Consider the following 15,017-nt stretch of genomic DNA (forward strand, 5'->3'; position numbering starts at 1 on the left):
TTATCATATACTCCTTACCGTAATCGTTGAACGTTGAACAGTTCTTTTAGGTTCAGTGACTCTGTGTATTCCTTCCATCATCTTTTGGTGTTTCCTGGGTCGTTCAATATTTTGGCCATAGAATCCTTCAGTATTGCATCTGGAGGCTGGAATTTTTTCTTCAGTACTTTCAGCTTGAGAAGTGCTGAGTGTGTTCTTCCCTTTTGGTTTTCTAACTACAGGTTTTTGCACATTTCATTATAATACTTTGCCTTCTTGAGCTGCCCTTTGAAATCTTCTGTTCAGCTCGTTTACTTCATTATTTCTTCCATTTACTTTAGCTACTTTACATTCAAGATCAAGTTTCAGAGTCTCTTCTGACATCCATTTTGGTCTTTTCTTTCATGCCTGTCTTTCTAATGATGTCCTGCTTTCTTCATGCATGATGTCCTTGATGTTATCCCACAGCTTGTCTGGTCTTTGGCCATTAGTTCTCAATGTGTCAGATTCACGTGGGATATACTCAAAGTCATAATTTGGCTCTCATGGACTTGTTTTAACTTTCTTCAGCTTCAGCTCAAGCTTGCATATGAGCAATTGATAGTCTGTTCTGCAGTTGGCACCTGGCCTTGTTCTGACTGATGATATTTAGCTTTTCTGTCATCTCTTTCTGCAGAAGTAGTTGATTTGATTTGATGCCTGGCTATTACATCCTGTGAAGTCCACATGTATAGTCATCATTTATGTTGTTGAAGAATGGTATTTCCAACAAATAGATCATTTGTCTTGCAAAATTCTATCATGGGATCTCTGGTGTCATTTCTATCACCAAGGCCATATTTTCCAAGTGCTGATCTTTCTTTTTTGTTTCCAACTTTTGCATTTCAATCACTAGTAATATCTTGCATCTTGATTGCATGTTTGATCAATTTCAGACTGCAGAAGTTGGTAAAAATCTTCAATTTCTTCATCTTTGTTATTAGTGGTTGATGCGTAAATTCGGATAATAGATTAATTTGTCCTCCTTGTAGGTGTATGGATATCCTTCTATCACTGACAACATTGTACTTCAGGATAGATCTTTGTATAAATGGCGTGGGAGTGGTGTCTGACCTCCTATAACTTCAAAATGGGGGAGGAGAATCAAGATTAACAGCCCAAGATTGATTCCTATTAGGCAATGTTCAGATATGCTTCCTCTATTCGCCATCTTTACCAATTTTAACACCAACCGTCCCTTCTACAACACTCTTTACTTCTGTACTGGGTTTGTACAATCCACAATGGCCACACAGAACTCATAGACATACTCACGATTGAAGTAGGGAAGTAACTGGTTACAGTTCAGGCTCAGGAACACTCAGGGTACAGTTCTTCCATCAGGGCAGCCTGTTTTTAGCTGTGCTTGCAGGCACACCTCCCTGTGGCCCTAGGCCTCTGACCTGCTCAGGCAAGTGTTACAAAGCTCTTTTAGCTCTGCTGAGAAGTGCCCAGATACACCCTACTTTGCCAACAAGCCTCCTGCCCAAAGGCACTCCACTTTCTCACTCCGTGGGCTGGGTGTACAACTTATTGACAATTGGACAACTTATTGACAGAAATTACAATAACGGGCTGTGCAACCCTACCCTTATTCGATGCAGTTTTTCCATCACTGTTCACCCTCTGCTCCCTCCCACTCCTGGTAAACTGTAATAAACTTTGGTCTCTATACATTTGCCTTTTCTTGTTTTTTTTTTTTTTTTTATAAAAGTGAGATAATAGTGTCCTTTTGTGATTAACTGATTTCACTCAACATAATGTCTTCAAGCTCCATCCATATTTTAGCATGTATCAAGACTTCGTTTCTCTTACTGGCTGAGTAGTATTCCATTGTGTATCGCATTTTGTTTATCCATTCATCTGTTGATAGGCATTTAGGTTGTTTCCACCTTTTGGCTATTGCGAATAGTGCTGCAGTGCACACTGGTGTACAAATCTCTGTTTGAATCTCTGCTTTCAAGTTTTGTGGATAAACAACTGGGAGTAGAATTGCTGGGTCACTTGGTAGTGACCTTCACCTTGTGGAGCACATGGTAATCAAATTGACTACATCTGTGGAAAGAGAGGATGGAAAAGCTCAATATCATCAGTCAGAACAATGCCAGGGGCCAACTGTGGGACAGAGCATAAATTGCTCATATGCAAGTTCAAGTTGAAGTTGAAGAAAATTAGAACAAGCTCAAAGTACGCCCTTGAGTATATCTCACCTGAATTTAGATACCATATCAAGAATTGACTTGCTGCATTGAACACTAATGATTGAAGACCAGACGAGTTGTGGAATGACATCAAGGACATCATATGTGAAGAAAGCAAGACATCATTAAAAAGACAGGAATGAAAGAAAAGACCAAAATGGATGTCAGAAGAGACTCTGAAACTTGATCTTGAGTGTTGAGAAGCTAAAGCAAGCCGAAGAAATAATGAAGTAAATGAGCTGAACAGAAGATTTCTAAGGGCAGCCTGAGAAGACAAAGTATTATAATGAAATGTGCAAAGACCTGGAGTTAGAAAATCAAAAGGGAAGAGCACGCTCTGAATTTCTCAAGCTGAAAGAACTGAAGAAAAAATTCAAGCTTTGAGTTGCAATATTGAAGAATTCTAGGGGCAAAATACTGAGCTATGCAGAAAGCATCAAAAGAATATGAAAGGAATACGGAGCCACTGCACCAAAAAGAATTGGTTGACGTTCAGTAATTTCAGGAGGTAGCGTATTATCAAGAACCAATGGTACTGAGCATATGATCAAGAACCAATGGTGCTGAAGGAAGAAGTCCAAGCTGCCCTGAAGATATTAGCAAAAAGCAAGGCTCCAAGAATTGACGGAATGGCAACTGAGATGTTTCAATAAATGTATGCAGCACTGTAAGCACTCACTTGTCTATACCAAGAAATTTGGAAGACAGCTACCTGGCTATCTGACTGGAAGAGATCCACATTTATGCCTATTCCAAAGGAAAGTAATCCAACAGAATGCAGAAATTATTGTACAATATCATTAATATCACATGCAAGCAAAATTTTGTTGAAGATCATTCAAAAGCGGTTGCAGCAGCACAGTGATAGGGAACTGCCAGAAATTCAAGCCAGATTCAGAAGAGGATGTTGAATGAGAAATCTCATTGCTGAAGCCAGATGCACCCTATCTGAAAGCAGTTAATATTAGAAATATGTTCACCTGTGTTTTATGGACTATGCAAAAGCATTCAACTGTGTGGAACATAACAAATTATGGGTAACATTGTGAAGAGTGAGAATTCCAGAACACTTAATTGTGCTCATTAAGAACCTGTACACAGATCAAGAGGCAGTCAGTTAAACAGGAACAAAAGGATACTGTGTAGTTTAAAGTCAGGAAATGTGTATGTCAAGTTGTATCATTTCACCATACTTATTCAATCTGTATGTTGAGCATATAATCAGAGAAACTGGACTAGATGAAGAAGAACCCAGCATCAGGATTGGAGGAAGACTCATTAACAGCCTGTGTTATGCAGATGACACAACCTCGTTTGGTGAAAGCAAACAGGACTTGAAGCACTTACTGATGAAGATTAAAGACAACAGCCTTCAGTATGGATTACACCTCAACGTAAAGAGAACAAAAATCCTCACATCTAGATCAATAAGCAACATCATGATAAATGGAGAAAAGACTGAAGTTGTCAAGGATTTCATTTTACTTGGGTCCATAATCAATGCTCATGGAAGCAGCAGTCAGGAAATCAAACAACTTATTGCATTGGGCGAATCTGCTACAAAAGAGCTCTTTAAAGTGTTAAAAAACAAACATGTCACTTTGAGGACTAAGGTGTGCCTTACCCAAGCCTTGATGTTTTCAATTGCATCATATGCATGCAAAAGCTGGGCAGTGAATAAGAAGACCAAAGAAGAATTGATGCCTTTGAATTATGGTCTTGGTGAAGAATATTGACTATACCATGGATTGCCAAAAGAACGAACAAATCTGTTATGGAAGGAGTGCAGCCAGAATGCTTCTTAGAAGCAAGGATGGCAAGACTTCCTCTCACATACTTTGGACATGTTATCAAGGGACATGTTCCTGGAGAAGGATATCATGCTTGGTAAAGTAGAGAGTCAGCGACAAAAAGGAAGACCCTCAACTAGATGGATTGGCAAGGAGGCTGCAAAAATGGGCTCAAGCATAACAATGATTTGAGGATGGTGCAGGACCGGGCAGTGTTTCATTCTGTTCTACATAGGGTCGCTATGAGTCAGAACCATCTTGATGGCACCTAATAACAACATGGCCATCCTACTTGTAGTGCTTTGAAGAATCACCACACTGTTTTCCATAACAGCTGTACAATTTTTCATTACCATCGGCAATGGATTAAGGTTCCAATTTCCCCACATTCTTTCCAACATTTGTTAGTTTCTTTTTTGATCTTAGCCATCCTAACCTGTCAACCCATTGCTGTTGTGTTGATTCCGACTCACAGTGACCCTACAGGACAGAGTAGAACTGCCTCATAGGGTTTCCAAGGAGCAGCTGGTAGATTCTGACTGCTGAACTTTTGGTTAGCAGGCCTAGCTCTTAACCAGTTCTCCACCAGGGCTCCTATTGGAAGTGAATTGGAATCTCATTGTGGTTTAGAGCTCAGGCCACTAACCAAAAGTTCAGCAGTTCGAATCCACCAGCCACTCCTAGGAAACACTATGGAGCACTTCTACTCTGTCCTATAGGGTTGCTGTGTGTCAGAATTGACTCACCAGCAACAGGTTTGGGTTTTGGAGCCCCGGTGGAGTAATGATTAAAAGCGATGGCTGCTAACTGAAAAACTGGCAGTTTGAGTCCACCAGCTGCTCCTTGGATACCCAATGGGGCAGTTCTACTCTGTGCCGTAGGATTACTATGAGTCTGAATTGACTACAACAAGTTTTGGTAATGGCTAATAATGTTGAGCATCTTTTCATGTATTTGGTGGCCGTTTGAATGTCCTCTTTGGTGAAATGTCTATTCAAGTCCTTTGCCCATTTTATGATTGGGTTATTTGTATTTTTGTTATTAAGATGCCAAAATTTTATGTATATTTTGGTATTAGATTCTCATCAGACATGTAATTTTCAAAGATGTTCTTCTAGTTGGTATCTTGTCTTTTCACTTTTTTGGCAAAGTCTTTTGATGAGCAAAATTTTAATTTTTATGAAGTCCTGTTTATTTTGTCTTTTGCCTTTTGTGCTTTTGTTATATTAGGCAATCCATTTTTAAAACTTAGGCCCGAAAGCCTTGCTCTTGCAATTTCTTCTACGAATTTTATGGCTTTCGATTGAACATTAAAAAAAAATAACTAAACCTGTTGTCATCGAGTCAATTCCAACTCATAGTGGCCGTATAGGACAGAGTAGAACTGCCCCATAGGATTTCCAAGGAGTGCCTGGTAGATTTGAACTGCCGACCTTTTGGTTAGCAGCCAAACTTTTAACCACTATGTCACCAGGGTTTCCCAATTGAACGTATAGGTCATTAATTCATTTTGAATTTGTTTTTGTGTGTGGTGTGAAGCATGGATCCTATTTCATTTTCAACCCGGTTTTCCCAACGCCATTTATCGAAGAGAGTCTTCTTTTCCCATAGAACGGGCTTAGCACCTTTGATTTATTTCTGGCCCCTCAATACTATTCCATGTGTCTATGTATCTATTGTTATACCAGTACCAAGCTGTTTTTATTACTGTAGCTGTATAACATGTTTGAAAATCAGGAAGTGTGAATCCTCCTACTTTCTTCTTCTCTTTCAACATTGCTTTAGGTATTTGGTGCCTCTTGCCATTTCATATGAAGTTGAGGGTTGGTTTTTCCATTCCTATAAAGAAAGTTGATGGAATTTTGATTGGGATTACATAGAATCTATAGATCACTTTGGGTAGTATTGGCATCGCTATGAAGTCTTCTAATCCATGAACATGGAAGTTCTTTCCATTTATTTAAGTCTTTTTTAATCTCTTATGACACTGTTTTAAAATTTTCATTGTATAAGTTCTTCACATCCCTGGCTAGATTTATTGCTAGGCATTTTTATTCTTTTAGATGCTATTGTAAATGGAGTTGTTTCCCTAATTTCTTTCAGATTTCTCATTGTTGGTGTATGGAAATCAAACCGATTTTTGTTTGTTGACTTTGTACCTTCCAATTTTGCTAAATTCCTCTATTAGCCGTAGAAGTTTTCTTGTGGACTCTTTGGAATTTTCTATATATAAGATTATATTTATAATTTATTTTAGGACACTTGGAAAGAATTTAAGAGCTAAAGAAAGTACTTTAACATATGAATTAGAAAAGTAATATTATTCTCTGATAAAATAAATGGAAAATATAAAAAACAATAAGAATAAAATAAAAATCTCCCTGAGTTCTCCTCTTTATTAAATAGTAGGCAGCCACTATTTAGTATTTGTTGCAACTCCTTTTTTTTTTAATTTACACCTGAGTGTGTGTTTTGTAAATACAATGAGATCTAATAATTTTAACTGCTTTTTTTACTTCATCTATTAGATACATTTTATAAATCATCAATTTTTATTTTACAATCTAATTTTTAATAGCCATGTAGTATAGAAAAGTCTTTTAATGTGTGTTTGGTTTAACAAGAGTTGACTGTAATAAATTATTTATGTTCTTTTTTTCCTATGTAGGTTTTGGATACTTGCACAATGAAAATGAATTTAAATTCACCAGCCAGATATCTTTATGATTTGTGTGGCAGGAAAATTGTAGATATTTCAAAAGGTAAGTAGCAAAGATTTTGTAAGCCATGTGATATTATTTTGAAAACAAATAATTTTGTTCGTATACATTTAAAAGGAAAACAGATGTAATAAAACAGAGTTTAAGTATGACATAGTTAAATACAGCATTCTGATATGGAGAGAAATCATGAAAGTGCATTGAGGTTTTAGTAATCTTATTTCAGCACAAGCTTAGATTTTTCTTTAAAAATGAATGACTATTTGAACATAATAAATGATAACTAAATAAACAAAAATAACTGATACATTTTCATAATTCAGCAGCCAATTTCTGTGGAATACATCTTTTTAAAGAGAAAAACAAGAAGTTGCACTAACCGTATGCTAAGATACAGATTTTTAAAATGTTTTGGTCAGTTTGTAGAGGGTATTTTAAGGCATGAAATGTGCTTTAAAATGATTTTATTATATGACTGTCTTCATTATCTAGTGCTCCTATAACAAATCCAACAAGTAGATGGCTTTAAGAAACAGAAATTTATTCTCTCACAGTTTAGGAGGCTAGAAATACAAATTCAGGGCACTAGCTCCAGGGGAATGCTTTCTCTCTCTTTTGGTTCTGGGGGAAGGTCCTTGTCATCAATCTTCCCCTGTGCCTAGGATTTTCTCAGCACAGGGACCCCAGGTTGAAAGGATACAGTTCACTCCTGGTTCTTCATTCTTGGGGGTAGGATGTCCCCCTCCTCTTCTTCTCTCTTTTATAAAATCTCTGAAGAGGTTGATTAAAGATACAACCTAATCCTGTAGATTGTGACCTGCCTCATTAACATAACCACTTCTAATCCTGTCTCATTAACATCATAGAAGTTGGGATTTACGACATATAGAATAATTACATCAAGTCACAAAATGAATGACAGCCATGTAATAACCGGGAATCATGGCCTAGCCAAGTGACACCTGTTTTGTGGGGGCACAATTCAATCCATAGCTGATTTGTCAAAAGGTGAGATCTCCATCGGGATCTCTGAAAGGCACTAATTTCTAGTTTCTAAAAGGAAAAATCACATGAATTTTGTATTTGTGAGTTTTTCAGTGTGCTACTGAGATAATACTGTCACTCCATCTAGACCTCGACTCCATGCCTAAGGAGGGCAGAGATATTAAAAAGCACACCTTTAAGTGCCAGGTTTGGCCGAGGCAACTATAAATGATGTGGCTCCCATTTGTTTCAAGTTTTCATGGTTGTACTATATAAAAGCAAATGATTATCTTGCTTTATCATCCTTAAGACACACTTATTGAGTGAACACTATGATATATTGATACTTATTGTTTAAAACAATTTTTTGACTATATATTTTTTATATATACATTTAGACAGTAAAACTATTTGTTCTTTATAATTTTTTATTCTTGTACTAGGTATGATTGTTTTTCATTTAATTAGGAATTTTCATCTGAAGATTTCAAAGCTTTTCCTACTCATTATCTAAAAGCATTAGATAAAGTCATTTACTTGTAATATGTATGTACAAAAGGGAATTCTTTCTTATTATCTTTGTGAGGGACAGAAGAATAGAATATCATTATTAAAGCTGATTTCTTGCATGTTTCTCCCTGCTGGCTAATATTTTCTTTATGACCAACAATTATTTGTAATCACTCTTAATCTTGCATTGTTGTTGTTATTAGATGCTGTCAAGTTGGATTCTGACTCATAGTGACCCTATGCACAACAGAACAAAATGCTGCCCAGTCCTGCACCATCCCTACAATCATTGTTATGCTTGAGCTCAGTCCACCTCATTGAGGGTCTTCCTCTTTTCCCCTAACCCTGTACTTTGTCAAGCATGATGTCCTTCTCCAGGGACTGATCCCTCCTGAAAACATGTCCAAAGTATGTAAGGCACAATCTCACCATCCTTGCTTCTAAGGAGCATTCTGGTTGTATTTCTTCTAAGACAGATTTGTTCATTCTTTTGGCAGTCCATGGTATATTCAATATTTTTTGCCAACACCACAATTCAAAGGCGTCAGTTCTTCTTTGGTCTTCCTTATTCATTGTCCAGCTTTCACATGCATATGATGTGATTGGAAATACCATGGCTTGGGTCAGGCGCACCCTAGTCTTCAAGGTGACATCTTTGCTCTTCAACACTTTGAGGAGGTCCTTTGCAGCAGATTTACCCAATACAATGCGTCTTTTGATTTCTTAACTGCTGCTTCCATGGCTGTTGATTGTGGATCCAAGTAAAACAAAATCCTTGACAACTTCAATCTTTTTCCTTTTATCATGATGTTGCTTATTGGTCCAGCTGTGAGGATTTTTGTTTTCTTTATGTTGAGGTGCAATCCATACTGAAGGCTGTGTGGTCTTTGATCTTCATTAGTAAGTGCTTCAGGTCCTTTTCACTTTCAGCAAGCAAGGTTGTGTTATCTGCATAATGCAGGTTGTTAATGAGTCTTCCTCCAATCCTGATGCCTTGTTCTTCTTCATATAGTCCAACTTCTCGTATTCTTTGCTCAGCATACAGATTGAATAGGTATGGTGAAAGAATGCAACCCTGATGCGAATCTTTCCTGACTTTAAACTAATCAGTATCTCCTTGTTCTGTCTGAACAACTGCCTCTTAATCTATGTAAAGGTTCCTCATGAGCACAATTAAGTGTTCTGGAATTCCCATTCTTCGCAATGTTATCCATAATTTGTTATGATCCACACAGGTGAACGCCTTTGTATAGTCAATAAAACACAGGTAAAAACATCCTTCTGGTATTCTCTGCTTTCAGCCAGGATCCGTCTGACATCAGCAATGATATCCCTGATTCCCCATCGTCTTCTGAAGCTGGCCTGAATTTCTGGCAGTTCCCTGTTGATATACTGCTGCAGACATGCAAGCCGCCACCTGTCTGTCAGTTTGTCTTACTGTGGGGGCTTGCGTGTTGCTGTGATGCTGGAAGCTATGCGACCGGTATTCAAATACCAGCAGGGTCACCCCTGGAGGACAGGTTTCAGCTGAGCTTCCAGACTAAGACAGACTAGGAAAAAGGACCCGGCAGTCTACTTCTGAAAAGCATTAGCCAGTGAAAACCTTATGAATAGCAGCAGAACATTGTAAACTTGCATTAATAAAAAAAATAATCTACACATTTTCTTGAGACACTATCTAGCTTTGAATTATTTCCAACTCACCTGGAATTCAAAAATTGGATTTGATTTAACTGCTAGAATTGAAACTAAAAGAAACCCTGGTTAACATTAAAAGATTTATATTTAGAAAGCTGATTTTTCTCCCTTCCAAATATGGTATAACAGAACTACTTATCAGAACAGAAAAGTACCGACTCTGAGGCGTAATATTCCATGGATGCCAGAGGCATTCAGCTTCATGCCTCATGCTTCACATATCCCAGAAGTGTGCTATTATCACATTTTAATGCATGCCCTTGCCTTGTCTTTTTGCATACTTATAAAAGCTTATGCCAGTTGAAATTAGCCTACGCAACTACTAACATGTGGAAGCATAGCAAGTTCACTGGACTTAAAAATACTTAAAGAAGATAATCCTGTTGGAGGAACTTCCAGTCTGTAGCACCCTAGTCACTTAATATTAGGCTTTTGCATTTCTACTCTTCTTTGTTAGTATGGTTTTGTGCATCAGGTAATTGAAGTCCCTACACTTTTATGTTTGATTGTCTTCTGAAAGGCCAAGCGGTATATGTTGATGTATGACTCTTTTTTTTTTTTTTTTTAACTTTTTTTGTATCAAGTCAGAAAAAGTAGTTTAATAATTCCTACATTAAGATCCACTACCAGTCTGTTAGTTTGTTGTATTGTGGTGGCTTGCGTGTTGCTGTAGTGCTGGGATCTATGCCACCAGTATTTAATATTAGCAGGGTCACCCGTGGTAGACAGGTTTCAGTGGAACTTCCATACTAAGACAGGTCAGGAAGAAAGGCCTGGTGATCTACTTCCAAAAATTAGCCAATAAAAATCCTATGGATCACAGTAGAATGTATTATTTGATATAGTGCTGAAAGATGAGCCTCCTAGATTGGAAAAAAAAAAAAGGCATTCAAAATATAAGGTGGCCGCAACAATGGACTCAAGCATGCTAACTGCTGTGAAGATGACGCAGGGCTGGGCAATGTTTTGCTCTGTTGTACAAGGGGTCACCATGAGTTGGAGCTGACACAATGGCAAGAAACAACAACAAAAATGTTAAGTTTATAGCAATTATTTTTTACTTATAAGCACAGATTAGAAATACCAAGGACTAAAAGTGACATGTACAAAACAATGAAATCATTTTTCTCTTACCAGCTGCTTCCCTTTTGGAATTAGTTATATTTTCCAATTTTCCTCCTATGTTATGAGAAATGGAAACATTTGAAATGATATTAAAGTACTTTTACTTTGCCAAGTCTAATAAAACCTTAAAAAAAAAAAGACACAGGATTTTCAAATTGCTCGTTTTTGGATTCCTACAGCATAGAAGATTTTAACAAAGACGTTTATATTGTTACATGTGGAAAAGTTCTTTAATCGTGGCTCCTATAAATATCTATCCCTTCTAGAGTAGGATAGAACGGCCAACTGTGTACAAATGCCACACTCCTATATGTGGCCAGTTGGTTAGTACAGGTTAGTATGGGCATTTCTGCTAGAACATGATATGTGCTTGAAAAATACATCCTGCGAAATTACACCCCTCAAAATAACAGAGCTTATGGGGAAAATAGGGTTGGGGCAGACGATTTCAAACCTATGCAACTTTATAACCAGACACTAACTAAGATAATAATTATTAATTTAGGATATAACGTGAACAGCCTGGGAAAGCATCTCAGAGTGCTGCGTCAGGGGGTGTTAAAGCTACACAAAAACAATAGGATGTGAGGCAATGCAGATAGAAGTGGAGGTTTGAGTCAGTAGAGCTTCCATTAAGGAAGGCACAGGAGGAAGTGAAAGTTTTACAATCCTAGAATCAGGGTGAGGGTACCCTAGTATAGTGGCCAAGCTAAGGGGCTATTTTTTTTTTTTTTTTTTTTTTTCAATTTCCTGCTAAGGGATAGAATTCTACTTCTGTTCTGGTTTCCTTTACCTAGGAAAAAGCACATATTCACCAACCAAACTTCCAAATTGTACTGATATTGTTCCCCTACTTACCAATCATATATGAGCTACTTGATGTTGTAGATGCACTTAACTGTGGCAGAACAGATGTATATAGTGTGGGATTTTGAAGGAATTATTTAATATCACTTCATTCCCCCTAGTATTCCTCAAGTTTTTGTTGAGACCAGTCACTCTCCCTCTTGAGGGAGGAGATCAGCAGTCTCTTAGGACCATTTCGAGGCTGCTATTCCAATAACCAACCTTTGGTCCTTTGTGGATCATGATGGGCAGTGTAAAATTTATCCCAGAAGTCTGTGAAATGAGTTAGAACAGTACATTAATTGAATTGACTACAAGGCCATGCTAGGACATGCTGAACATTCACTTTCTATCTTATTTTCCTCCCAAATTATGCCCAGAAACACAGTCCAAAATAGCCATATTTTTTCTCACAAGTTCTTTTGAGATTCCACGACGAGATTAAATGACAGGATTTTTTTTATTTCAACCAATAAATTTCAATAACATAGAGATACCCCAAATTAGAAAGTTAACTCTTGCCCAGTATCAGTTTTATTTGTGGAGAAATTAAAATTCAAAAAATAAAGTCCCAAAGAAATTTAAATCCAAAAGCTTTAAGTACTTAAGAACTGAGTTCCAAAATAAAATTATCTTACCTGCGTAAGCTAAAGTCTCAAAAGAAAATCAAAATTCTTTAAGTTGAAGTCCAAAGAAATTAAAGTCCTTCCTAATTTTTATTCTTCCCAGTGTTAGCCAGATGGTTTCTGGAGGCTGGTTTTAGCTGGAATTCCTCCAGCAGTTACTCTCTGGACTACTGTAATGAATGTCATCTCTCAGGACCTCATAAATTCATTTAACTCACATCAACTCCAACCCAGCAAAAAATGATCACAACATCAGCTGACACCCAACACATCCAGAATAGAAGCTGATTCAAGCAAATGTGGCTATTCCAAGCAAAATGTTCCCAGGGTCCTGTGTTTTTCATGAATCAGATCCATGTGACTGTTGTGAAAGACCATAGCAGACACTAAGTGAAGAAAGGCTGAGAAGAGAAAACATCCCTCATGTCAATCTCTCCAAAATGCCAGTTGGTTTATACTATTGACCAGGGTCTTTGACCTGTGATACTATTCATTGGTAAGCAATCTCCCATTAAGGCATTGTAATAGTCAGAGTTCTATAGATAGATGGATGGATAGATAGATTTATTTTAAGGAATTGGCTCATGTAGTTGTGCAGGCTGGCATGTTTGAAACTTGTAGGACAGTTGAGCAGACTGGAAACTCAGGTAGGATTTCTATATTACAGTCTTGAGGCAGAATTCTTTCTCCTACAGGAAACCTCAGTATTTGTTCTAATGCCTTCAGTTGATTGGATAAGGCCCACCTACCTCCTTGAGGATAATCTCCTTTACTTAAAGTCAACTGACTGTAAATGTTGTCACATCTAAAATACCTTCCCAGCAATATCTAGACCAGCATTTGACCAAATAACTGGGCATTGTAGCCTAGCGAAGATGCACATAAAATTAACCATCACAGGCATTAATAATGGCAGTATGTATTTACCATCTTTGCCATTAGGAGTTAATGTGTAAATTTGAATAATGGTCATATCAACTGGTCGTCTTTGTAGGCATATGGATATTATCCTATCACTGACAGGCTTGTAGTTCAGGATACATCTTGAAATATTCTTTTTGAGGATGAATATGACACCCTTCCTGTTCAGTTTGTCATTCCTGGCGTGGTAGACCATATGATTGTCTGCTTCAGAATGGCCAATACCAGTCCATTTTAGCTTGCTAACGCCTAGGATACTGATTTTCAAGAATTTCATTTCATTTTTGACAACTCCCAATTTGTCAGGGTTGTATCCTTTCATCATACTTATTCAATCTGTATGCTGAGCAAATAATCTAAGTAGCTGGACTATGTGAAGAAGATTGTGCCATCAGGTTTGGAGGATGACTCACTAACAACCTGCAATATACAGATGACACAACCTTGCCTGCTGACAGTGAAGAGAACTTGAAACACTCACTGATGAAGATCAAAGACTACAGCCTTCAGTATGGATTACATCTCAACGTAGAGAAAACAAAAATCCTCACAACTAGACCAGTAACATCATGATAAACGGAAAGAATAAAGTTGTCAAGGATTTCGTTTTACTTGAATCCACAATCAATGCCCATGAAAACCAAAATAAATAAATAAATAAAATAAACCCAAACCTGTTGCCGTCGAGTCAATTCCGGCTCATGGTGACCCTACAGGACAGAGAAGAACTGCCCCACAGGGTTTTCAAGGAGCCCCTGGTGGATTCAAACTGCCTACCTTTTGGTTAGTAGCTGTAGCTCTTAACCATAAAGCGGCAGTCAAGAAATCAAATGATGCATTGTATTGGACAAACCTGCTGCAAAAGACCTCTTTAAAATATTAAAAAGCAAAGATGAGGACAAAGGTGCACCTGACTGAAGCCATGGTATGTCCACTGGCCTCATACGCATGTGAAAGCTGGCCAACAAATAAGGAAGACCAAAGAAGAATTGATACATTTGAATTATGGTGTTGGCAAAGAATATTGAATATACCATAGACTTCCTGTCTTAGTTATCTAATGCTGGTATAACAGAAATATCACAAGTGGGTGGCTTTAACAAACAAGAAATTTGTTTTCTCACAATTTAGGTGGCTGGAAATCTGAATTTAGAGTGTTGGGTCTAGGGGAAAGTTTTCTCTCTCCGTTGGCTCTGGAAGAAGGTCCTTGTCTCTTCAGCTTCTGCTTCCTGGTTCTTTGGAGATCTCCATGTGTCTTGGCATCTATATTACCCCATCTCTGCTTCTTAGCTTGCTTGTTTAATCTTTTTTATGTCTCAAAGTAGACTGACTCAAGATACGCCCTACACCAATCCTGCCTCATTAACATAACAAAGACAACCCATTCCCAGATGGGATTGTAACCACAGGAACAGAGATTAGGAATTGCAATACATATTTTATGAGAGACACAATTCAATCCATAACATTGCCAAAAGAAGGAACAATGTGTCTTGCAAGAAGTATGGCCACACCGCTCCTTAGAAGCGGGGATGGGGAGACTTCCTCTCACTTTGGACATGTTGTCAGGAGAAAGAC

General features: G+C 37.7%; 1 protein-coding gene across 1 annotated transcript in view; it reads left to right on the plus strand.

Moving 5' to 3' along the window:
• The window catches only part of DCDC1 (doublecortin domain containing 1), a 522,229-nt gene that overhangs the window by 59,150 nt on the left and 448,062 nt on the right, over window positions 1-15,017 (plus strand). Inside the window, exon 6 of the mRNA XM_064289443.1 lies at window positions 6,678-6,771. Coding sequence (XP_064145513.1) covers window positions 6,678-6,771 — 94 coding nt within the window. The remainder of the gene's footprint in view (window positions 1-6,677; window positions 6,772-15,017) is intronic.

This window comes from Loxodonta africana, chromosome 7 (assembly GCF_030014295.1).
Source record: "Loxodonta africana isolate mLoxAfr1 chromosome 7, mLoxAfr1.hap2, whole genome shotgun sequence".
Classification (NCBI taxonomy): domain Eukaryota; kingdom Metazoa; phylum Chordata; class Mammalia; order Proboscidea; family Elephantidae; genus Loxodonta; species Loxodonta africana.